Here is a 27,424-nt window from a genome sequence, read left to right as displayed (position 1 = left end):
CTAGTGTGAATGTCTATGACCAAAAAATTTGAAACAGACAGTTGCCAGACAGTTACTGTGGAACCCAAATGGCAATTGCTATAGAATACAAGAATAGGCAGGTCCACCACTGGTGCACTGTGCTTTTCACATATGAGAGCAGGTTCACTCTCAACACATGTGACAAACACAAAAGCGCTATAGAAGCCATAACATTGTTACACTTTTGTAACAACATTCAGCATGACTGGTTTGATTGTGGGTCAGAGATCGGCTGAGGAAGAATATCTACGAAGAGACACACAGACCTCTACAGTTTAGGCTGCTGTTAGATATTGGGATGAAATCATTGTCAGACCCTTTACTGGTGCCATTATTTTTACTGTATTGGTACTGACAATTACAGTCTGTTTTGTGTTAAAACACTCTTTTTGATGAGGTTTTTCTATTTCTTCCATTAGAAAACTGTGTCCTAGCTCCAGTGGGAGAGTGGAGCGAGTGGAGCGTCTGTCTCCGGGATGGCGTCACCTGTGGTTTCAGGTGGGGTAAGCAGACGAGGACTTGGGTGGGTGGCCAGACCGGGAAAACGCCTGACGATAAAGCAGCACCAATCTGCCCACCTCACAGCGAGACACAGAGGTGCAGGATGAAAAAAAAGTGTACCACAGGTGAGAAAGGATACGAACCAGTAAGAAGGATGGCAATTACAGGTGCGAACAGTAGGTGCACTCTGGGCTGAAAGATTTAGCGGTTAATGGGTTTAAGAAACAACAACAGATTCTATCATCTGCTTCTAATAAGTCGGATGCCACTGATCATTTAGCTGCTTTATTTATTATGTTGGGCTGCCAACATGTGGAATTCCCTGTGGTGTTTGGTATTGTGTTCTGTTCTGTGTTGTTGACACACTTGTGCACTTTATAATGCCAAGTGGGGGAGAATGAACCCTATAAAATATTCCAACATGTTCTACTTCTAATTAACACTTGTAGGCAGACGTTACTAGTTTTCTAGTCCCTGCAGCATAATCTAGGAGTGTAGAATGAAACGGACAGCTATGGGGCATATGTTGTGGGGATGAATGGAAGCAAAAGTTAATTTAAAGATTCAGAGTTTTTTTATTTGCATTGCTTAGAAGAGTCTAAGTGGATACAATAAAGCATTAATTTGTACAGGGCAGTCTTTGATTAATGCTGAAGTCAGTGTCGTGGTCAGGGTTTTGCAGGTTATTGCAGTGGTTCTTTAACCACGAGTTGGGCCCAAATAGCAAGTTTTCAGAGGCTCTCCAGAAAAGTTGTGCACCACTAGGGAATTAATAGTGAACCTTGGCTAAATATATGTGATTTACATTAATGGTAAAATCAAATTTAATCAGAGTATGTCTGTCGGACATATTAGATTGTGACATAAAAAAATTTTTAAAAAACTAAGTCATTGTCTGAAAAATTTACACACACGATTCAATCCGGTTGTTCAGTCTGACGTCACTAGCCGTGTCTGGACCTAAACTCCGCTGCAGGTCCATATATCAAACGATCACTATGGCATTACTGAGAGTTGAAAAACTGTCTAAAGTCTTTCATCTTTAATAAAATGATCAGCGTTCTGCTCTACCAAGTGTAACAATTGAGTTTAACATCCAGGCATCCATGAAAACTGAATTTATGACATTTAACGGAGTTAGAAGTTAGCAGGGAGTTAGCTTGCTAGCTTCTATCTAAATACAATATAGCATGTCCTGACTGCAGGGTTTTGGAAACAAATTAAAACGTACAGCTCTGTTATCACTTCCAGCATAAATGAAGACAGAAAACTAAACAGCAGTGACGTTTGTAGGGTTACTGAAGTTGGGCTAGCTGCTATATAATGATGTGCTACGTGACCGCTAGCGACACAGCTATGTTAGCATAATATAAACAAGCTAACTTTTTTCCCACTCCATAAAAGTTAACGTGAGTGTTCTCGGTGGTCAGGAACAAATGTAATCGCATGGCAGGATACTGTAAAAGGACCAAACTTCAGCCAGGAGAACAACTGAGATAATCCATCCACAATACGAGGTTAGTCATTCATATACTGCTGCATGGGCTGGGCTGTAGTTACATCCTAAGGTTTTAAAAACTGAGCTTAAATAAATGATTAGCGGTAATAAAAGCCGAGGGAGGTCAACAGTGATCACTGACTGTTTTAGGAGCTTTTTGAGATCAAATAGAAGAAAATACATAACATTAAACATGTTAACAACACAAAAGCCATATTAAACGCAGACTACTTTAGACCCGGAAGTAGGATTCGTCGCGTCATCACTGAACAACCGGATAGCTTGTACGACCTGTGGCAGCAATAACTTGAAGAAAATTCAAGTACTGTATTTGCTTACTGTATGACTTACTCACATCATTCTGGTCTACCCTTGTTTACAAAGCTGCAGGCACTGGTTCATGCACAACTCTCTTAAGGTCCCAGTGCAGCATTTCGATTGAGTTGAGGTCTTGGCTGGGTCATCACGACATGCAAATTCTTTCTTTTGAGGTGGGATTTTTGCTGTTTCTCTGAGCACTACAGTGTCATTGGAGTTAATTTTCTGGAACATCCACTCCTGGGAAGATTGGCGCCTGTCCTGAATGTTTTCCACTTCATCAGTGCAGAATAATATCCTTCAGATTGTTTTGAAATGGACTTATAACCCTTCCTGCATTCATAAGCTAGCAACAGTTGCTTCTCTAAGATAACTGTTGGTGTCAAATGGCAAAAAATAATTTTTTTAAAGAGGTGGCCACGGTTCAGTTAATCAAGGATCAGTTAATCAACTGCATTTGACTAGCAAAACCTGGCCCCTCCTTAACCTCTTAATTTCTATGGAAGCTGTAAAAAAGTTTTTTTGCACACACTGCTTCTCCAATTAATTGGCTTAGTTTCTGTTAAATAAATATGTCATTTTTTTATTTATCTTAGGTTGTATTTACATTTGCAAACCTACTAAGGACCAGATTATTTTGTTATGTTCTGATACGTAAAACCTTAATTTTTAAATCGGGTGTACTTTTTTTTTACAAATATTTATTTATATTATAATTACCTGTAGCTAGTTTTGGGGTTTCATGGCATTTCTGTTTAATGACTCCTGTCCTTTATTGCTTCTGTGCTGGGGACTTCATAGTCAAATTACAGGATAAGCTAAAACTCAAGAACAAGCAGCCCACTGCCCCCCGTTAACCATAAAACACAAAAGCATTCCTTCACAATGATTTTTCCTTAGAAGATCACCGATAATCCTTTTTTAATCTAATGTGTTTATCAGCATGACACCACAATTTGTCTCTAATGTGCACCCAATCTTACGAATGACAAAATATTGGTTTTCTGATTAAACATCGTCGTGGTTAGCTTTTTAAGAATATGATTAATGTTTAAGTGTCTGTAGGAAATGGAAAACAAATAGCGAACATCATGAAAAATCAGATAATTTTGTGCCTAAGTTTCTGGACTTGCTCTGTTGCTTCTGATAGCTTCTAGTCAGTGACTAGAAGGGTTTGTTGCATTAATAGAAACCTACGTCAGTTTGGAGAATTGTTTTTCTTTTTTTGGGCTGGACAATCTTGAAGACAGATGAGATGAGTTTCATTCTATACGAAATACCCTGAAACATGCATCTATGGCCTGTTATTGAGGATTTCCCTTTAACATAACATAGATAAAAGTGAGAACCTCTAGTATGTCCAGCTTGCTTTGCTCCCTGTGGCTAAAAATGTGCTTATGTTTCTTTATCTTGGCCCCACCGCAGCAAGCTTACATCTTAAAACATCACACATCCTCAGCTACATCAGAGGTTTGTGCATTCAGGCTGCTTTCACCCAGTGAAATTGAACCTCTTGAATTTGGTGTGGAGATAGACCGATGATCACGCCCAGGGCTTAAAGCTCATCATGTGTTTTTGTTTATGAGAGTCCAAGGGAACCTGAAAATAGACTCCACTGCAAAGCATAAAAAAATAAATAAAGATTTTGGAGCTCCCGCGTTGTGGAAATGCTGTCACTACTCGTTAAAACTGCATTTAGTCCCTTGTTCTTGGGCCTTGATCAGAACTATTGTACTGGAGTCGGTCCCTGGCTCTTCTATTAATGGTTCATATCCAAAACATTATGAACCAAACTTGGCAACAGTTTCTGCCATCAAGTAAAAAAAGTTGTTGTGACTTTTTTTCTTGCTGCGTAATTTCTCCTTCGTGTACAATCAACACTTGAAGCTGTGAAAAAGTTCAATAAAGACAGCAAATCAAAAACAATGCACATGCATAGGGCTTAACTTTTCTAAGCCAACACTAATTTCTGTTTAGAGCTGCAAATCTTAGTGTGTCTGTGCACAATGCTGTGTATTTTCCATTTCTTCCACAATGGAAGGCATGTCATTTGAAGTAATTATCATTATCATTGTCAGATCGTATGTCTGGTGGCATTAGCAGAGGAAGAAATCTGATCCAGAAGAGTCTGGAGCAGGGATCAAGCTCCTGGACCTAATAGCACACATCTGGGATAAAAGAGTGCTGTGGCATCTCCCTAGCATTCCTCCGGTGTCCCAGATTAGACAGCTCTAGTCTTTTAATGCCCAGTTTCATGTTGTCTTATTGTTTTCAGATGATGGGGAAGGACGTGGGTCTCGTCTCCCAACCCTGCTCTCCCCTCTGTTTTCACCAAAGGCAGCAAACTGTCATGGGCGAACGAAGATATGTTTCTCCTTTTCCTGGCAATTTAGAAACATCTGACATAGGCAGTTAGGATGTTACGTTGTCAGAAAATGTGTTGACTAGACTATTCTGTCGCTTTTCATTCTTTTTCTTATTAACTTATCAGCATTAACTGTGGTGCCCAAGGTCTGAGACAGAACATGTTCAAACACAGAGTGACTGACACTGCCATGGCAAAGAAAAAAGCTTAAACAAAATAAAAGAACTATAGATATAGCTTTGGCAGATCTCCCCCATCAGGGTGCATCCTTGTGAAGCACGGCTTCCAGTGCTGCTGTTATTTGACTTTTGCCTGAAAGCCCCTTAAGATCAGATATATTTGTGCTTTTGTGATTCCACGTTTAATGTATGCAAAGAGCAAATGTAAACTTGTATGACAAATGAATGCATCTTTAATGTTGAGGGTTTTTTTTTTACTTACTTAATGTAATAAGCTCACCATTAAAAATAGAAAACAGTCATCCTTTCTTGCTTGGAATTTCTGTGGTTAATGTGAGGCTGTCAACTAAACTAATGCTCTAATATTCTCAGTCTTGTATTTATTGTGAGTGCTTTCAGTTGTGAGAACATTAACTAAATATGTAGTTATATTATTTTTTACAATCATTACATATTTGGACAATGACCCTTTTCTTGTAATTTTCTCTCTTTATACCATTACAGTGTTTTTGAAACAGTCCAGATGTGACTGAAGGCACTTTCAGTTTCAAATCAGACTTAACAAAGTATTGCAGTAACTGTGTTAATTACAGTTACTGTAATTACAGCTATTTTTATTTTTTTATTATTATTATTATTTATATAAGAATTGCACCGATTTGTAAAGACAGTTCCTCATTTCCTTATGTCTGTCAGTGTTAAGACTGCCAGTGGATTCAGTGTCCATTGTTCATGTGACTGCTGGATTTTGAAGTGTACAGGGCTATACTCTCTGCTCAGATTCATTCAAACAGAACTGCAAAAGTGATCTGACCGTGCTTTACAGTGCAAATGGATAATGACCCAAAGCATATTCCAAAAGCAACCAAAGAGTTTCTCTAGCTAAGGAGTCAAAGGAGCTTGCAAAGAAAAGCGTCTGGACTTCTTTAAGTTGCTTGAAGACGTTTCACCTCTCATCCAAGAAGCTTTTTCAGTTCTAAGGTCAAATGGCAGAGAGTCCCAGATTTAAACCCAGTGGGAGTTTCCCCCCAAAGAGGGACAAAAGGACCCCCTGATGATCCTCTAATCACATGAGCCAAGGTGTGAAAACGGGTGTGGGTCCCAATCAGCCAGAGTTTCGGGTGAGCTCACTGTGAAACCTGGCCCCACCCTATCATGCGAATTCCTGAGATCAGATGGCCCAGGATGTGAGTGGGCGTTAAGGCGTTTGGGAAGGGAACTCAAAACTGGATTATAGATGGCAGAGAGTTGGTGTCGTAAACCACCGCCTCTGTTCAAAGATGGTCGCTCACAGTGGACATAGATGGCTTCTTTCACTCCTCTTTCAAACCATCTGTCCTCTCTGTCCAAAATGTGAACATTGGCATCCTCGAAAGAGTGTCCTTTATCCTTAAGATGCAGATGGACTGCTGAGTCTTGTCCTGTGGAGGTGGCTCTTCTGTGTTGTGCCATGCGCTTATGAAGTGGCTGTTTGGTCTCTCCGATGTAGAGGTCTGGGCATTTCTCGCTGCACTGTACAGTATACACTACATTATTAAGTCTGTGTTTTGGAGTTTTGTCTTTCGGGTGAACCAGTTTTTGTCTGAGTGTGTTGCTGAAGTAAACTGGGATGTTGTGCTTAGAGAAAACTCTCCTGAATTTTTCTGATACACCGGCTACATAGGGGATGACAATGTTGTTGCATCTGTCTTTCTTATCCTCCCTCGCTGGTGTCTGATCTTCTTTTCTGTTACCCCAAGTTTTTGTTCCAGAGGGAGGTGGGAGTCAAACAGGAGGTACTGGTCCGTGTGTGTGGGCTTCCGGTAAACTTCAATGTTGAGGTTGCCGTTCTCTTCAATGTGCACAGCGCAGTCCAGGAAAGGCAAACAGTCGTCCTTTGTGTCTTCCCTGGTGAACTTGATGTTTTTATCCACAGCGTTAATGTGCGCAGCGAAGGATTACACTTCTTGTGTCTTGATTTTGACTCAGGTGTTGTCTACATATCTGTACCAGTGGCTGGGTACTCTTCCTTTGAAAGAGCCAAGAGCCTTCCTTTCCACTTCCTCCATGTAAAGGTTGGCTACAATAGGTGACACGGGGGAGCCCATGGCACAGCCATGTTTTTGTCTGTAGAAGCCTTCGTTGTATTTGAAATATGTAATGGTGAGGCAGAGGTCTAACAGTGTGCAAATCTGATCGGGTGTGAAGTTGGTCCTGTCCTCCAAGGAGCTGTCTTCTTGTAGTCGTTTTCTGACAGTCTCCACTGCCTCCGTGGTGGGTATGCAAGTGAAGAGAGAGACTACATCAAAGGACACCATGGTTTCATCTGGATCCAGGGTAAGTTTCTGGACCTTGTCGGTGAAGTCGGTGGAGTTCTTGATGTGGTGTGGGGTGTTCCCCACGAGAGGTCCAAGGATGGTAGCAAGGTGTTTTGCAATGTTGTAAGTGGCTGAGTTTATGCTACTGACTATGGGTCTGAGTGGGACCCCTTCCTTGTGGATTTTAGGAAGTCCATAAATGCAGGGTATGGCATCCCCTGGATAAAGGCAGTGATATGTGAGGCGGTCAATGATTTTGTCCTTTTCAAAGTCTTGAAGGCAAGCTATAACTTTATTTTTTTTCTCCAAGCACGACATCCCAGTTTACTTCAGACCCAACAACACACTCAGACAAAAACTGGTTCACCCGAAAGACAAAACTCCAAAACACAGACTTAACAATGGATCATCGGGGCGTCCTTTTGTCCCACTTTGGGGGGAAACTCCCACTGGGTTTAAATCTGGGACTCTCCGCCATTTGACCTTAGAACTGAAGAAGCTTCTCGGATGAGAGGTGAAACGTCTTCAAGCAACTTAAAGAAGTCCAGATGCTTTTCTTTGCAAGCTCCTTTGACTACGATGACCTGGATGACTGAGAACCTTCACAGAATCTAGGTAAGGAAATTGATTATTCTTGCATGGTCAAAAGCTGTGGTTTTATAGAGCATGCTTTCAGAATTCTTGTGGAATTGCAGAAGGCAGTTACACTAAAGGCCTGCGGAGCATATGAAGGACATGTACATAGTGATGTGCATAGGTTTTAGATGCCAGGCAATCAGTAACTGCAAGAGATTCCAACCAAGTTTTTATCCAAATCAAGTATTAAAAACAGACCTTATATTATTATGTTAGTTTTTCCACTTACTTTTGAGCCCGTGAAACATCTTGATTGTCTGATTTCAAATCAGCTGTGGTAGTGTACAGAGGCAAAATTACAAAAAAGTGTTTTATTGTCCAAATATTCATGAACTTAAATGTATGTGACAAAAATGAGGCTGGATGATCCAAGTACTACATAGAGAAAATCATGTCAGTACTTCACAAACACCCAAGGCACTAAAAGTACACCTTGAGTTTTTACTTATCACTTAATTGTACACATTCCCCAGTCAAAGTGTGGATTATGTGTGGGTGCTTCAATTAACCAGGATTTAACCACCATTTAAGAAACCAAAAATAGTCGAGGTATTTTTGTGCATTTTTGCATCAACTTGTAAACTAAGCGACCGAAAATCAGCTGGTTGTAACCCTAACCTGCATGAGTGAGGGGGAAAAATCTAATCACAAGCTGAGTGATCTGTATTTCATCTGCATGTGGATAACTCAAACAATCTTTCCATAAGTTGGGTCTGCATGTATGTATTTGTGAAAGGGCTTTGTGGCTACAGACACATGCTTGCCATTAGCATGAAAACATTAAATTGTATTTATGGTGGTGATAATCTCCCCAAGTCAGACTGATTTACTCAGCTTGCATTTAAAAAAGGGAAAGCAGCAGCATAGCCCCTATTTAGGCCTTAATGTATTTCCTCTGCTGTAAAATTGAAAGTGGCTGCATAGCTAGTGTTTTATGATGCAGTGCAACGCAAATGTAAACTGGAAGGAAACTTCTATGGTTGAAGTCCAGCAGCATGCATCTGTCTTGCATCTGTATTACAACAGACAAAAACAACTGTGGTTGAACTTCCCTGTCAAAGGTCCATTTCTCATTATTTTTCCATCAGTGCCGCAGTACTTTACATAATTATAAAACCAAAGTGGAAATGAATGGATAAAAGTCATAATGCAAAACTGTAGTCCCACATGGCTTTTTGATTGGTCATTACTTTTTCCTTCTAAATTGTAAAAAATAAAGCAAACCTTGATTCACTCAAGGGATTCCTTTTAGTAAGAGAATACAACTGCAGCTGTACTTCAGTTTTTAATGTACTTAAAGCAACACAAATCAAGTACAGGCTTGGTACAGTCCCACAGACCACTCGTGGCTCTGCACGCTACAGCTACCTAGCCAACGACAAGTTCAAAACACAATGCAAAACACATTAAAACACAATATAATAAGATAATTCAGAGAACAGGGCTGGGATTAACTGGGATAAGCAAGTGTGTGTACTTTATCCGTATCCTACGGTACTAACAGTAAGAAACAGATTTGTGCTGACTTGATTTGTGAACACATGAGCAAGGACACTGGTGGGTTTTTTGGAGGACCACTGCCAGTTCTGGTTTTAGCTATAGATGATGATAATGTCACCAAAATTTGATGGATCACCAATGCATTTAACACAGACATTTCTCCAGAAGACTGCCAAAGTCCAAAAATCTGTTTCTGCAGTCCCTGCGGATCCCTGTGGCTTTCCGTCTCTGTAGCTAATTTACTCTTTCACGACAACTGCACAGGAGTGACTTTTCATATTAGCCACTTATTAAAAACTTATTAAGGCTTAGCTTCATGAGTTTTATAGGTTTGACCCCCACATTCCTTATTCACTGCACATTTTGCTCCTGCAACCACAGAAATATGTAACATTTTACTGCACTGGAGTTCATCCTACCGTTTGCTGACCCCATCTATAACTCGTTTGCTCGCTTTCGGAATGAAACATTTTTTTCTACTCCATGATGTTGACAAGAGACATGTTCTGGACTGGGCCCACTGTCAATTAATAGAGACCATGTGTGACATTTATAAAGGGACTTTTGAGGCGACACGGGGATATTATCCAGATCATTTTATATCAGGATGTGAGCTCATTTACTGGTCTGGCACAACAAGAGAATTTGGCTAATTGTGATGCAAGTAAGACGTCAAAAAGACCACAAACGTCCTGTCAGCCGCTGTCAAATGAAAAACAAAATCATTATATGGCTAATCGTTAGTTTCAGTTTGGTATTATTACACCTCTCAGATTAGATAATTATATTTGTTAAAATGGAAAGTATGGCTTGTTTATGCGATGTTCTTTTAGCAGCCTCATCGTGAAATTTCACACATGCCGATCATGTTTCTTACTTTACACATGTTTTGAAGTAATGTGTGATTTTACCTTCAACCAAACACACTTGAGAATATACTTCTGTAGGCTTTTATAAGTATTCAATTGTCAGACTTTCAGTTTGTTTTTTCTCTCATTTTTTGAGGATAAAAGGAAAATTCTAGCTGTGATGCGTTGGATTGTATACCATCCTCACTCAGAGGGAGTTATTTTAGATTTCAATTTCAAACGCTGCTACTTTGGTCTGTACAGTACAGAACTCAGTGTGCCCTCTCATCCCATAACATATGGATCTGGGTAAAGTTGCAGTGTAACCCAACACAGACAGTGAGCTAAAGTGCTTTTTTCCAAGTACCACATGTATTAAGTTACTGCACATTGAACAGTGCAGAGGTAGCCTCGGGGCAGCTAAACCCTGGACAACAGGTACTTTTTAAGGAGTAAGTTTGCTCCACAGTGTCTCATTCTCTCACTTTCATTTCTTAGATGTCTTTAACCCCCGAACTCTTCCACGGCATGCATTTTTAATTTCTCTTTGATATATGGGCTGATTGGGGCCTGATAAATGTAAAAACAAAGAATTAGCAGATTTTTATTTTTTTTTAACCTAATTTTAGTTTCTAAGAAAAATGAGAGCCACATATGAGGATATTCATTTAAAATTTCGATAGAACAGTAGCAGTATAATGTCCTCGTAAGTGGATATCAGGCCCTTGTAGAGCAAAATTGAGTATTTTGGTCTAAGTAACCCAAAATATGATGTCCACATATGTGGATGCCAGGTCCTAGGAGGTTAAAGCATTTTTAAAGGCAGAAAGTGAAGAAAGCAAGTAATGAAACTTTCACGCATTCTTTCAGACTGCCCTTCAGTCTGTGGGCAGAGATGAAAAAAGTGTGTTCTTAGGTGGTTTCCAAACATTTTCATGAGGTTTTGTGTTAGTGTGACTGATTCAATTTGGCAGGATTCAACCAATTTCAATGTACTTTTCTAACATCTTTATAAGATTATTGAGATTTGGACATCTAGTGAGCTGCACAGGTGGTCCTTGTATACAGTGAATGTATCAAAGATGCCCCAATGTTCCGCTTCAGTACTAATTTTGCAACTAGCAGGCATCTTTTGTCCTTAAGGATCTACAGCAGTTTCCTGCACGACATCCTCCGCGATGTGCCTGAAAGTTAAAGCTACCTACACACGCAATTGTTCTCACTGTACCTGATGTTCAACTTTTACTCAAGCTTTTTTTTTAGCTTTCGGTGTACTTTTGACAGTAGCTGTATTTCCCTATTTTTGCTATAGGGTAGGGGATTTGTATGTGGAAGCTGTGGATTAGGCGACAGAGTGTTTTTTTTTACTTTTCAGTATAGCTGTTTAAGATATGGTTTAAGAATCAGAATCAGAATCAGAAAGGGTTTTATTGCCAAATGTTGAGCAGGTTTACAACATTAGGAAATTGCTGCGGTGCTTCAGTGCAAACATAGTGTCATAAATAGCACTTAAATAGACATGAAAAAATAAAAGTAGGGATAAGAATTAAAAGTGCTACGTAGAAAGATATGTGCATGAGATATACATGAGATATATACATGAGAATAAGAATTAAGAGTGCTACGTTGAAAGATATATACATGAGTGCAGATGGTGATCAGTGCCAAACATGGAATGATGCAGTGAACACAGCGTAGGGTCATGTGTTAGTGGCGGGAACAGTCATATGGTTATTGTTCATGTGTCCAACAGCAGAGGGGAAGAAACTGTTCTTATGGTGAGAGGTTCTGGTGCGAATGGACCGGAGCCTCCTGCCTGAGGGGAGCAGGTCAAACAGACTGTGTCCAGGGTGAGAAGGGTCAGCTGAGATCCGAGCTGCATGCCGCAATGTCCAGGAGGTGTACAGGTCCTGCAGAGATGGGAGTCTGCAGCCAATCACCTTCTCAGCAGAGCGCACAACACGCTGCAGTCTCTGTTTGTCCCTGATAGTGGCTCCAGCGTACCACACGGTGATGGAGGAGGTGAGGATGGACTCGATGATTGCAGTGTAGAACTGCATCATCGTCCGTGTTGGCAGGTTGAATTTCTTCAGCTGCCTCAGGAAGTACATCCTCTGCTGGGCTTGATGACGGAGGTGATGGTGGGCTCCCACTTCAGGTCCTGGGTGATGGTGGTACCCAGGAAGCGGAATGAGTCTACAGAGGTGATGGGGGTGTCAGTCAGGATGATGGGGGGGAGTGGGGCTGTGTGCTTCCTGAAGTCCACAATAATCTCCACTGTCTTCTGGGCATTCAGCACCAGGTTGTTGTGGCTGCACCAGGACACCAGACGTTCAACCTCCCTCCTGTAGGCAGACTCATCCCCGTCCGAGATGAGTCCAATAACGGTGGTGTCATCTGCAAACTTGATTAGCTTGACAGACTGGTGGGTGGAGGTGCAGCAGTTGGTGTACAGGGAGAAGAGCAGAGGAGAAAGAACACAGCCCTGAGGGGAGCCGGTGCTGATGGTCCGGGAGTCCAAGACATTCTTTCCCAGCCTCACCTGCTGCTTCCTGTCCGTCAGGAAGTCAGTGATCCACCGGCAGATGGGATCAGGCACATTCATCTGGGAGAGCTTGCCTCGGAGATGGTCTGGAAGGATGGTGTTGAAGGCAGAGCTGAAGTCCACAAACAGGATCCTGGCATAGGTTCCTGGGGAGTCCAGATGCTGCAGGATGAAGTGTAGGGCCATGTTGATGGCGTCGTCTACAGACCTGTTGGCTCTGTATGCAAACTGCAGGGGGTCCAGGAGGGGGGCCGTGAGGGTCCTGAGATGGGAGAGAACTAGGCGCTCAAATGACTTCATGACCACAGATGTCAGAGCCACGGGTCTGTAGTCATTTAGTCCAGTGATCCTAGGTTTCTTGGGGACAGGGATTATGGTGGAGGACTTGAAGCAGGCAGGCACATGACATGCCTGCAGTGAGGAGTTGAAAATGCCAGAAAACACTGGGGCCAGCTCGTTTGCACAGTGTCTGAGGGTGGCAGGAGACACGCCGTCTGGGCCGGGAGCTTTCCGAGCATTCAGGTTCTTAAACTGCTTCCTCACATCTGCTTCATGAATATGAAGAGTTGTGGTGGGAGGAGGTGGTGTGAAATCCTCTTTTGTGTGGGGTGAGGAGGGGGGTGTTGTAGGTGAACAGTTTGAAGGTGGTGATGGCTCTATGGAGGGGGGAGAGGTGGGGGAATTAGTGTCCAAAGTGCCTCTATTGTTGGGGTCGTTGAAGGTGTGAAGGCTGCCTGATGGCTCGTCAAAACGGCAGTAGAAGTCGTTAAGGGTGTTGGCTAAGAGCAAGTCATCAGTGGAGTGGGGGGTTTTAGGCTTGTAGTTTGTGATATTCCTAAAACCTTTCCACACAGAGGCCGAGTCATTCTCTGAGATCTGCTGCTGCATCTTCTCAGAGTGCTGATGTTTAGCAATGTCCACTTCTTTAGTGAACCTGTACTTGGCCTCTCTGTAGCAGTCCCTGTCTCCGCTTCTGAACGTCTTTCTCTTTTCCAGCCACAGCTTTTTGAGTTTAGGAGTAAACCAGGGTTTGTCATTGTTATAACTCACCCTGGTGCGTGATGGCACAATGCTGTCCTCACAGAAGTGGATATAGGAGGTGACAGTGTCCGTAAACTCGTCCAAGCTGTTAGAAGCAGCCTTCAATGTGTCCCAGTCTGTGGTCTCCAAACACGTGCGAAGCTCCTCCACAGCCTCGTTGCTCCACAGTTTTTTAGTCCTCACGACAGGTTTGGAGAGCTTCAGCCTCTGTCTGTACGCGGGGATTAGGTGGATCATGACGTGGTCAGAAAGTCCGAGTGAAGCGCGGGGTCATGGACCCCGAGATTGGTTCTGTGATTCATGATGGATGGATGGATGGATGTTCCTACTTGCACCACCCATTACCGTCTCATTTTGAGTTTATTCCTTTGTTTGCCGTGACTGCATTTGATTGGACCATGTTGACGTTCCACATACCACTTGTAGACTGAACTAACATTGGATAGTTATCCAACCCTCCATCTGGTGAGGAATTTAAAACTAAAGCATTCCTTTTCACAATCATACAAAGTCATGCAGTAATACTGTCACCACTGGAATCTTCCTAACAGAATGGACACTCACCAGTCTCAGTGAAGCTCCAGTCAAAAATGTTCCTCATAGATATTTTCGACCATAATTCAAGCATGGAAACGTCTATTTTTTAAGTAACTTGTGTCATTGCTCAGCTGTACCACTTGTACGTGTTAGTTGGTTTCACTATTCTGAGGATGTGTGCACACCCAAAAGGGCTGCATGCTGATTTGTCATCCATTATGCTGATGTATGTGCTTCTTTTTTCTTTCACAACATGTGGCTCTGATTATAACCGAGTTGTGCAAGGAGTCAGTATAGGCTCAAGAGCATAAAACCATAAAATTTGATCTTTTTTATCCTTGTTTAGTAAATGAGAGCCATTTGAGATATGGCCACATCTCACTGGGATATTATCTGGATTTAAATGGCCACTACACATTTTCTCTTACAGACCCGAAGTAAACAAAGTCATTGTGCCTCACTCACACATGAGTGTTCATACCAAAATGGGAGAATAGATTGTCATCACTTCACAAAACTAAAATTCTAAAATGAACTGACATGTTGTTCTTGTGTTCCACATTGATGGTAAACATCTTGTGAATAACATCGCTTCGTTTTAGTGGTTTGGCTAAAAAAGAATCTGAGCTCGGCGCTGCCACTTTCATCAAAATTAGGTTGTTTGATTAATGACCCAGGGCCCAACACGGGAAGTTTAGACCAACTACAGTCATTTCAAGGCTACACATTCCAATAAATAAATGACAAAACATTTTTTATCTAACCTTTTAAAAATCTGTAATTACAAAAAAAGAAGAAGAAGAATTAAGTATACTTTATTTTACACTAATGCAGGAAAACAATATCCATCAGTCTGTGTTCTGATGATATCATCACTAATAAATCCAATCTGGTATTTTTCATAGAAAAGTCTGTCAATTTGGGAAAACAATCAAGAAACTGTGCCCAAAAACTGTAGTGTAAAAATTCCCACATGAAGCGGAGACATTCAGAAGTTTTGGCTTGGTGTGTTCAGGTCAACAGTTTACTGGCGACACATGTAAGAGTTTGATGTCTGTTTTCATTGTTTAACATAAAAGTGGAGAAATTCTCCAAAAGAGTTTGTGATGTGGTCGCATTTTTTAATGTCATGGTTTTAGTGCAAAGATGGAATTCAGTAGAATAATCACCAGGGCAACATTTGTATTTCTGTGTCTGCACACTAACTGTGAATGTGAACGTTTATGTTTGCGTGTGTGTTTGTAGTCTTCCTGTGGTCAGATTGTTATGGGATGAGCAGGGGAGTTTTCCAGCACTATGCTTGATTCAGTTAAGATGGCTGGGAGATATTCCACTCTCATGACATACCAGCTTCCAACACATGTGGTTCGCTGTCTCCATTTTTTCTTTTGTGCGTGTGTGTGTGTGTGTGTGTGTGTGTGTGTGTGTGTGTGTGTGTGTGTGTGTGTGTGTGTGTGTGTGTGTGTGTGTGTGTGTGAGAGAGTGTGAGAGAGAGAGAGAAAAGAAACACCTAGAGCAGGAGAAAAAGGGTGAACGCTGTTGCATATAAAGATTTTTTTTTTACTTGCAGGCAGAAACAGGTCTTCTCCAACTCACATATGTGGTCAAGGTGTGTGTGGCTGAGGGTTCTGCGCTTACAGGAATCGGGTTATGATGCACACATCACAGGTTGCAGCTGATTCTGTACTTTACATTGCAACAAACAAGATAGCTTAAAACTAAGCAACCACTAAAATAATAGATCAAAAGTTCTGAGATACTCACACAGAAAGCACTTTGACTCAGCTCTGCGTGCTAAAAGCCCGGGGGGAGAGAAAACGAAGTGCAATTTTTGTTTGTAATATTGGAAGAATAAATAATCCACAGTAATTACAGTCAAAGGTAAACACTTCACAGCAACAGAGATGATGTCCAAGCTCTGCAGAAGCAGAGGAATAGTAATGGAGTGGTGCATTATCTGGGTACTTTCATACATAGTCTGGATAAATGTGGCGAGTAGTGATTTTTCTCGCAGAGCTACAACCAAAAGGTCTTTCTTTAAGTGTGGAAGCACAGTGAGAAGATAAGAAGTGGGGTCCAGGAAAATGATAGTTATGATAGATAGTCCTGTTGTGTAATCATCTATGGCTATAAGTTTACTCAGTGTAGAGTTGATGCACACCCTTATCCATAACATAAAACTATCCCAGATCCAAAAAGTAAATATGTTTTTCAGACTTTACTATAGTGCTCATAGTTTGAGTTATTTTCTTCCATGAATTACATCATTTCCTTGTTACCCAGAAACGGATGTAGAGGCAGACTCAAAATCGCATCAGTGAGCTAACAATGTATAGTAAACATGAACAAATTGCTGTTGTACTGATAACAACGCCACACGGTTCAGCTAGTAGCACAAGGATTTCATCATTTGTGCCACCACGCTGAAAGCACTCTGCAGTTCGTTCATTCGTGACCTTGCAGCTGTAGCACTGGTAGCTGACGCCTTCCACCATCTGAAGCAACGACATGATGTAACCTCACAGCACTTCCTGATAGGCAGAGTGGAACGTGAAATTTGAAGTTATTATATCTTGACGTATTAACTTGAAATTTCGAGTTATGGGTGGAAAAAAATAAAAACGTTTCAGCAGCAGAAACAAGCTCGCATGCAAACTATTCCAAGTCAGCTGATTCAGTCAATGTAGCCGTTAACCTCCTATCTTACCAAGATTTATAGAATCTGTAGTTATTAAAAGAAAAGTAAGTCTGGATTGTGAACTTACACCATTATCACTCACACAAATTCAAATGTAACGCGTGCATGTTCATATGCACGTTTTAATAGTCACCACAGGGTTTCAGTTTTAAGAATTAGTGTGTATAATGTAGACACACAGATAGTACAGAGGCATTTTGGGACAACCTGCCCTTATTCTCAATCATCAACACAGCTTCCAAAATAAAACACTTTGTGACAGCACTAATGAAGGACAGATTAAAAAAATGAAGAGATGTCAGGGGGGGGAAAGGAGAGAAGAAGTGCATGGAGAGGGGAAAGAGGAATTGAGTTTTAAGAAGAATATAAGGAGAAGAGACAGTGTGGATTTAAAAAGTCCAATCTGTGAGGATACGCTCTTATTACTAATGAGGGGCAGATGACAGCAGTGGGGGGTGAAAGTATTGAACACAGTATTAAACGTTCTTTTCATCACTTTAGCTGTTGACGTGACAGAAATATAACTAAATATCAGTAAAAACAAAGTGTGAGCGTCAATATGTAACTAACCTACGAAGATGAATTGGTTTCACTGCCACTGCCTCAAAAACACCACACACACAGCTGACTTAGAGACCGCCAGTCTGAGATATCTGGATTGGTTTGTGGGAAGAAAGTAGAAACTCCAGGATTGCCCCAAAAATGCAAGGGATGTTCTGCTGAACAAGGCAGTTACAACACCACCGTGCCGCTGTGGAGCTGCGCAAAGGCAACCAGCAGTTTGAATTGATGGATGTGATTTTGTGTGCATGACACAGTGAAAGCACCATCTGTATTTTCTTCATCTGTGCAATGTGCGCGGCGCACGTCCAAATGTTTTGGATGGAATGAGATGGAGCGAAAACAAAAGGAACGACGGCCAAAAGAAAAGAAAGGAATTGTAATTCTATTTGAATTGTTTGTGTTTTTTCTGAGCATCAGTTTTCGAGTTCACTTTAGCCTTTTTCAACCCAGCGTGAAACCCAACTTACCAATGAAGTAATAAGAAGAGAAAAGAAAAACCTTTCAAATTTAAAAACAAGTCCTTACCAAGCCTTACGAAATACATTTATTAACCCACCAAAATACTTTTCTTTTGCATTAATTCTACTAAAAATCAATTCTTAATAATTGGAAATTCTACCAGCTATTTGACATGCCAGATTTATTAAGGAGCAAACAGCATTGCGTCAAAAACAGTTGCTTAGAAGTGAGTGACAAACAGCCCGTTTGTTTCACTGACTTTTAAGGAATACTTTTATTATAACATAAAATTATAAACAGGTTTGTATGTTATATGGCTGACACTCAGTTTTCATGTCACTGCTTAATTTTAGTTTTGCATCCTTGTAATGGCGTCTTTTCGTGGTCGGTCTGTCTTTATAAATGTTGAGCTCAAGAGGTTAAATAAAGTGAATGAATTAAAAATGTCTCTTTGATTCAGGGTTTATACTGAGTAGTGCAGAATAATTACATTGCACATAAAAAAAGAACGTTTTAACACTGTTATATGCAGTCCCATAGAAATCCAACTGAAGCCTTAATGCTTTTATTGCTTCTATTGTAGTCTTAGTTTCCTGTTCTTAGCTTGTGGCAGCCTGTATGTTCCTCCGTTTCAAGGCTCCACATGTTGTGTGTTCAGACACATTCTTCTACATAACTTGGTTTCAATAAGCGGTTTTTTGAGTTACTGTTGCCGTCTTATCAGCTTGAAGCAGTCTGGCCATTCTCCTCAACGAGGCAGACTGGATATCCTTTCAGATCGTTCTCTGTAAAGATGTTTGTGCGGGAAAATCCCAGCAGGTCAGCAACCCATCCGTCACCAAAAACAAGCCATGTTCTAAGTCACTTAAATCTATTTTCTTCCTCATTCTGATGATCAGTTCGAGCAGGTCTTCTTGACCATGTGGCTCATTAGAGATTGGCTAGTGAGCACATATTAATAGATATGAAATGGATTACTTGTTAAGTTAGAGATATATTTTTTATTTTTGGCAGGTGGGGCAGAAAGATTCTTTATAAACGCTGGTGTGACCACGAGAGTATGTTTCTTGGGGTTTGCTTCCTTTCTTCTTTTACTGCCTCTCTGCGTGCAGTTGTTTTTACTCTGATGTCCAACCAAGCTCTAAATCAACATCAGTGCTATATATTACAGAAAATGATTCCACCTTTAAGCTTATGCCAGAGATACTGAAGCTCCCCTCTCCTTTCCTGAACATTAAAACCACATTTTCTATCTAAGCTAAACTTTACCTTAACAGCATGAGACAGCTATATGAGATCTATGGTTAAGTTTTAAACTAATATGTCATGATGTATTTTGAAATACCAAAACATTTGTTCATTGTGTTCAGACCCACTGAAGTTTCATTTAAAGTCCTCGGGTCTTTAAAATAAATGACATTACATATGATGCATGTGTGTCCACAGCAGATAATGCATCAGATCAGTGCTGAAGAGCATTAAAAGCTTTCTCCTGTCTCTGTAAACATACGGCCCATTATCAAAGCAGCTAAACATCACTGAGAACATTTTACTGAAACCTGCCTGATGTGGACCGTCAGCCAACAGAACCTCAGAGCATCAGGTCACAGAATACAGTAATTGTCCAAGACCAGAACATTTTACACACACATTAAGTAAATTATTAACAAAGCTGGAAGGGTTAGCCAGTGGAGACCAACTGGGAAGATGAATCAAGCTGTTTAGGTTTAAGACAGCCTGATGGGTTTCTAAGGTAGAAGACAAACTACTGTCTGATGAGTCACACTGCAACATAAAAGTGTTCTTTTTTACTGTAGTGATTTCCAAACCGATTGTGTTTAAGGACACCTCAAAAAGCCTTTTTTAAATTTTCACTTTAAACCAAACACAATGGATGGAAAGATGGAAAACAGTTCTGAAACATTTAGGAGTGCAAAAAGTTATTAGATGTAAAAGCTTTTAGGTTCTGCTCTTTTTCCAATCACCAAGCTCAGATTTCTTCAAGTTTTATTTCTTCTATTGCAGTATTATTTAGACACTTTTCACTAAAACAATGCTGACGTTTAGTAAGTGTCTTATAATGGAATTATTAACCTTTCGATTCAGGAGTTGCAAAAACTGTTATTGGTTACTTTAGTGTGTTTTAAGATAAAAACATGATGACAACATTTTCATCTAAATAAGGCATCAAAATTAGCTTGATATAGATTTAAAAGTATTCTCTTCACCTTCAACACAGACTATGACTGAATAACTGGATTTATTTATAAATGTCTAAATTATGATGAACAGGAGAAAAAAAATCCTTCCATTTACTTTAGCTGTCTAGTGTGTTATTCACTAAATATACTCATAAATATGTATATACACATGCATATATGTTATTAAATAAAGTTTTTCTTTTAATTATGATAAAAAAATATGCATGTAGACAACTGATCTGAAATGCAGATGTGCCATGTGTGATATTTAATGTTTCATGTTGACTTGTTTTATATTTTTTATCTGTCAGAAAGAAGACAGAATAAAAAAGGAGGACTTGGAAAGAAGAAGGAACGAAAACGGCTACGACTGCACACCAGCGACAGCGTTGGCAACTCAAGAAACAGAACAACCACAGGGGAGCAAAGACATCATGGAGATCCCTGAGGGGGAGACAGACACGATGTAACATGGAACATATATGAAAATATGTCATAAATCCGTATCGTTTCCAAGCGGTCAGAAGCATACTGTAAATCGAGACTGAACTAAAAGTTCCTAAGAGGTCGTGCTTTTCACTAGTGTATTAAAACTGTCAAAAGTAGCAGCTTGGTGCGAGGAAAACTCTCCCTTCACCAGGTAAAGCAACCATTAACCTGCCTCCTTGGACTGAAATCCTCCCAAAAAAAAAAAAAATTGCTAATTTCAAGCTTCCCATGCAGGAGCAACATATGAACCATCTCTCAATCAGATTTTCAAATAATTATCTTTTAGTGATTTTATAGCCACAGATTGTTTCACAGCTACATTTTCTCTGGTCATTTCATCAGTTTAGCAGAAATTTCAAGTTACAGTTATATAATTAATATTGAGTGCAGATTTAATTTTAGAGGTTGAAGTAAAATACCATAGGAATTACAGATGACCTATTTTATGTAGGTTTAAGTTTCATGTACAGTTTTGACTTTTCTTCAGTATTTATTAATAAATTAAGGGGCTTAAAAATAAATCACACCCTACCCCAAACAACCCCCCAACCCCCCCCCAACATAACTCAGAAGCTTAAAGTCCTGGTCGTGCATAGAAAGGAGCAGTGGCTGGTGAGCAAAGGATTATTAAATAGTAAAGACAAACAGCATCCAGCTAAGTAAAGAACAGGAGGTGGGCATATCATCATCCAAGCACAAAGAGAAGATTACATGAGAGAAATAACCAGAAACTACCCATCAGCCCCAAGAAGAGACAGACGACAAAAGCCAGAGCAGCTCTAGTACAGACAGACCGGACAGAAACTTGGATCAAATTGGACTGCAAAAATATTCAGTTCAATTTTATTTATATGAAATTTGTGAAGAAAAGAGCACGTCAAAAGCTTGGAATGGCTCATAAGTGTACCTGCAATATAATGTGCAAAAGGTGTGCTTTTGCTTCCCGTGGTCATCAGTATTTACTGAACTCTGATGTGTGTAGAGCAGTACTTTCTACTCATATTTAGCCAAATGCAGCAGAAGCAACCCAGACGTTTCTGAAGCTCACAAAGTAAAAACTGAAGACAGATGTTATAAAAGCAAAAAGCATGACATAAATATCAGGCTTTTTAAAAAAGTGATGGGCATTATTTCCAGAGTTTAGGCTAACATTGCCTACAAATTATTTACTTTACTTGCATTTGAGCTCCTGAAGACTGTGTATAAAGTGTCTGTTATTCATTATCATGATAAAACTAATATAACTGTAACTTGAATCAGTTTAAGAAAATAGCTACGATAACCACAACAAAGCTGTCAGTATCCAACAGAAAATAATGTTAGCAAGAGCACAAATTGTTCTTTGCTTCTTTTTCTTCTGCAGTTTCTAAAGTTGCTATTCCAGTGAACCTAAAAATGATAAGACTTGCTTTATTTATCTCAGCAGTTGGGAAATTACTGTCACAGCAGCCTGAACATGAAAACCAAACTATCTCTATAAAATTAAAAAAGCTTTAGAAGTCCCACATATTCAAGCTTGTTACTACAGAGTTTAACCTCACACTATGAATTTTATTTAGTTATATGCCAGCTTCTTTCTTTTATTTTCCCCTGGCTTGTCTGATATGCACAAGTATACCTTGGTATGCATAGTTGGTGTAGCAAGATTGAATATGTGGGTATTTCTTCTGTTTTTTTTTCTTTTTTCTCCAGAGCTGATAAATGGCTTTGTCTTTTAACAGCTTGCTTGCATGTATTTATCAATATTTCAAGGACAAAGTGGTATTTTTTTTTTATCCACAGCACGAGTGTACATTTCAATAAATGTTTATTTTGATGCGGCATCCATTGTGCAGTTTTAAATTGAGTTGATCTGTTTGAGTGAGATCTTTTGTCCACTCAAAGTATCTAATAGAAATCTTCATGTTATATTGTTCACCTTTAACAGACTGAAGTCTCTTTGTCTACAGGAACAGTTCTCCGGGCTTCTTGAAGGACATTCAGAGCTCTTCTCTGGATGTTGGCCACCTTTTTCCTTCCATTCTCTGTTGAGATGATCAAAAAGTGCTTAAATAATGTTAAGGTCCAGGCTTTGGGGAGGCCAAACCATGACTGATAGTGTTCCATTATCTGTTCTGCTGTGTGATTGAGACTGAAATATGAAACTGTTGCCTTCCAGATGGTACTGCATGTTGGATCAGACAGTACTTTTCTGTGACAATAACTCTATCAATCTTGACAAGATCCCAAACACTCCTGGCTGCCATGCAACCCAAACCATGACAAAGCCTCCACCGTGTTTTAAAGATGGCACTCACTTTTATAACTCTCTCCTGATGTCCTTCATAAAAGTTGAACTAAAAGTTTCCAATTTGGACTCCTCACTCCATAAGACCTGTTGCCACTGATTTTCAGTCCAGTTCTAGTGTAACCTCAGCCTTTTCTTCCTGCTTTTTCCTTAAGTGTTGCTTCTCAGCAGCCAATTTTCCACTTAGACCATGAAGGGCCAGATAAATCATTCAGGTCCTGTGTCAGGTCATTTTTCCAGAATATGACATCCAGATAGTGTTCATCTGCTGTAAATATTTTTAAGGGTTTTTACTAATACCCAAAGTCACAATGTCAAAATGTTGTTTTCCTGATTACATATTTGTTCCTATATCAGTCTAAGTACTTCTCACTATTGAATCCTTTAGATATGACTTAAGTGGAAGGTCTTCCTTTACACAACACCAGCAGCAAACATATTTTCACATTGCTGCTAACTAATACAACAGCATTACAAGGCCAATGCATCTTTCCGAGTACACAATGTGCAGAAAGCTGAGCAAGAACAGTCTATAAACTAAAAAAGAAAAGCAAAAACACCAGAATTACATAAGGATATCAGCTAAAATATCCATGTTTAGTTAGTTAATTACTCTCCACGGACAACAGAAAGTTGAAAGTCATCTTTTATTGCACAATAAAAGATCACACATACCATGTTTTGACTCATGAGATTGGTCCACATGGGAATACAGAGTTATACTTACAAAGAAAAAAAAAAAAGAAGAAAAAAAAAAGATAAAACCCCACCACATAACTTATTTATTAATGACCGGGTTTCTGACTTCAGGATCAGCCAGTGAATCACAGCCTGGTGAATTACGTTGCACTTGGTTCAGCAGTGCTTGGAGAGGGCCTGCGAACAGTCAAATATTCAACTTGCCCCGGGTTCTGGAGGGCAGTTTCACAGACATGAACTGGACAAAGGTGGTGACGTTTTTAGATCCAGTCTAAAGATTTATTTTACAGTTGCCTTTCACCATTTGTCATCATTATACCTAAACTGCAGTTATGCTATTTTTAAATCTCATGGTCGCTTCAAACTTTAAATGACACTTTCCCTTCGGTAAGATGGTGCAACGAGCTAAAAGCAAATTCAAGAAAAGCATGGCTGTTAATTCAAAGATAAATTACGATCAGGTGTTCCTGTCACTTTCGACATAAACCCATGTTGACGACTTCTGGTAGTACGAGTGTATATCAAAAGGTAACAGCTTTTCCACCACATTAATGTCTGAAGTTGACAAAGGAGAAGAAAATAATTGCCGGGGCAATAATTCACGTTTTGTCTTCTGCCAAGAAAACATTTTAGTGTCTGTGAAATTCGATTGCAATGAACTGGAAAAAACACATATGGAGACTGATATTTTTCAGCTTTTGTAATGACTGGCTTGACAAATAAAATAAGTTCTAATGTTTTTATTTTTATGGATTGTTTTCAGGGGTTCTTTAACTTCTGAGGCTGCGTATCAGGGGTGCTCTTCTAATAAGCCACATAGGAGGCCTGAACTATGGAAATGAATAAGACTCATTCCCTAATGTAACCTCGAACACTGTCAAATAACACAAAGACTTCATAACCTGTTAGTTTGAGCCTATCAGGATGGAGAAAGAAACAAATATATAACATCCTTAACCAGATTTAGTGCGATATATTTGCATGATGTTGTAGATATTTTCAGAGTTCTAACTTTGCAGTTTGAACTTTAAATGCATGATTAACACGTCATGAATCTGACAGACTCTTCAGGTACTTTACTTGTTTGAACTGCAGATTCCCTACAATGTCAGCTTCAAAACCTGCTAGTTTTCAGTCATCTTCTCGTTCTAGAGGAAAAAATAAAAACAGGTTTTTGAAAAAGTATGCTACTGTACTGCAGCTTTAGAAAGGATCCTGCATCTGCAGACTGTACCAAAGGGTGGCTCACGCTGGATTACCGTGGGGACTATGAAAAGAAAATAAAGAGGAGTCAAAGGAGCTTGCCAAGAAAAGCGTCTGGACTTCTTTAAGTTACTTGAAGACGTTTCACCTCTCATCCGAGAAGCTTCTTCAGTTCTAAGGTCAAATGGTGGAGAGTCCCAGATATAAACCTAGTGGGAGTAATTGAACATCCCTCTGTGGGGGGATACTCCCACTAGGTTTATATCTGGGACTCTCCACCATTTGACCTTAGAACTGAAGAAGCTTCTCGGATGAGAGGTGAAACGTCTTCAAGTAACTTAAAGAAGTCCAGACGCTTTTCTTGGCAAGCTCCTTCGACTACGATGACCTGGATGACTGAGAACCTTCACAGACAAAATAAAGAGGAGGTATTCTAAGAACTCTTAACCATTTAATTTTGATGTAATTACATCTAAAAAAAAAAAAAAAGGAAGAAGAAGACAAATTAAAAAACAGGGCATGTGACATTACCAGATACTTTAAATTCCACGTGAACCAAAATGCTTTTGTCTTTGAGAAAACTTAACAAAACCAGCCACTGGTCAGTCAACAACGTAAAGACGAGAACTGTACAATAAATACATTTTTTTATGATAAGAGATAAACGTTTACATTTTTGAGGTGACTGTTTTGAAGAACATTTAAGTTAACCAACGAGAACTTCAATGAAAAGAAAAACACTGTTAAAGAAGGCATGGTGTGACACGAAGAGACAATACAGAGCCATCGCCAGTCGACTTGATTAACCCCCCCGCCCCCGAGCTGTGGTTACATACTGCACCTGCAAGTTTGTTTCACAAGTTTTTGCACAAGAATAAGCCATTAACAGCAAATGATGTGCACACATGACCTCTGGAACGCAACGCTTGCCCGTTCCTTTGAGATAAATCATCTGTGGTGCAAAGCGACTGGCTTCCCCTTCTGATTTGCTCTTTCGGGAATCTCGAATAACACACGACAACAATCAAATACTTAGGCTGCATACATACTGTGTGCGCATTATCATCCTAGATGTGCTGGATACCAGACACAAGGCCCCGTGAAGGAAGAGAATTCTAAAAGATTAAGTAGCATTCCTCAAAGGGAAATTCTGATATTTCCCAGCTTGTGTCTTATTCCTCTAATTATCAGCAGATTTCTTGTGGAGATTTGAGAAGCTAAACACTGCTAAGAATGTAACAGGTCAGGGTACGAAGCATGAATAATTACAGCTCTGAGTGCAAAGAAAAAAGCTTTAAAAACGACTGCAGCAGTGAACTGCAGAGCAGCTAGGGTGCAGCGCTCATCTCCATTAACTTTACAGCTTTAGTCAATAAAAGTGTGCACGGTATTTACCCTACAAGTTTAACTTTGGGATTCTGAAAGTTGCAGACGCTAACCCTAACTCTTCAATAAGACTCTGAAATTTAGATCCAGACTGAGTAATCCCAGAATTTCCCTTTAAAGAACAGCATGGCATCATCTAATGATAAAATCCAACACTTAGATTTTCAAATGTTAACCACTTTCCAAAAGATAATCGCCACACTGGAAACGTGAAGTCAAGATAGCGTGCAAGTGAGGCTCACAAAAAGAGAAATGAAAGCAATTTTAGAGGCACTGGTAAGCAAACAGTCACTTTTTGTTAACTCTCCATTTGTGCTTTGAGGGATGATTGATTGACTTTTAGGGATAAATGTAGCGATTTGAGCAGTGGTACCTTCCGTTACTATTGGCTTCTGAAGATAATGCACATCACCAATGCCGTGTACGCATAAAAACAAAAAGGAAAGACAAACAATAACATGACCTAATAAGGAGATGTAATTGAACATCTATACAAAAAAATACTCGCTAAATAAGGCATTTTACTTTGAATAATACATAATGAAACTAACAGAAAAAGAATGTCATATTTGGTGAAAGTTTGGCAAAGCAAAAGAAAAGTATAATAAATTATATGTAGCCACAAACTTGTGACAAGGCAACAACTATGTTTGTTTTTTTTTCCCCAACAAGAAATGTGACCTGTAAGGACGAAACAGAGTAGAAACTGCTCCACCACAAAATGTGTGCGCATGCATGCACACATACACACTTTCTCCCATTACAGCACACTCTCGCATACACACACACGCACGCACGCTCACACTCACGCACACACACACACACACACACACACACACACAATGGAAAGTAAAAGACCACACGGAAACAGGTTAACATTCACAAAAAGACATTGTGCAAAAATAATGTTTTCATATATGAAAACAAAAAGAAGTGAAGTTATACGTTACATCAGAAACATCTGACATTTACCCCCAAAATACACACCCTGTCGTGAAAAGACTGAATAAAACCAGCAACTTGCATCCTTTTAATGTACAGTACAGTCTGTTTGATACAGAAAAAAAAAACTGGGACTAAGCTCTATGCAAAAATCCTCTGCGCATATGTCAAGTATTCTTCCCCCTAATGGAGGAACAAAGTAAAGACAAT

The 27,424-nt window shown here is 39.9% G+C and overlaps 1 protein-coding gene across 3 annotated transcripts in view; it reads left to right on the top strand.

Annotated features, from left to right (window-relative positions):
- rspo4 (R-spondin 4) overlaps window positions 1-20,813 on the top strand; it is a 34,029-nt gene extending 13,216 nt beyond the window's left edge. The window contains exons 4-5 of one of the 3 annotated variants that reach the window (XM_026167277.1): window positions 441-647; window positions 20,524-20,813. In XM_026167277.1, coding sequence (XP_026023062.1) covers window positions 441-647; window positions 20,524-20,678 — 362 coding nt within the window. In that variant the 3' untranslated portion in view covers window positions 20,679-20,813. Of the gene's footprint in view, window positions 1-440; window positions 648-4,613; window positions 5,121-20,519 lie in introns of those variants that run through there. The other 2 variants (XM_026167278.1, XM_026167279.1) reach the window with 2 other exon arrangements.
- The last annotated feature ends 6,611 nt before the right edge of the window (window positions 20,814-27,424 follow it).

This window comes from Astatotilapia calliptera, chromosome 5 (genome assembly GCF_900246225.1).
Source record: "Astatotilapia calliptera chromosome 5, fAstCal1.2, whole genome shotgun sequence".
Classification (NCBI taxonomy): domain Eukaryota; kingdom Metazoa; phylum Chordata; class Actinopteri; order Cichliformes; family Cichlidae; genus Astatotilapia; species Astatotilapia calliptera.
This window is presented reverse-complemented; position numbering and strand designations above follow the sequence as displayed.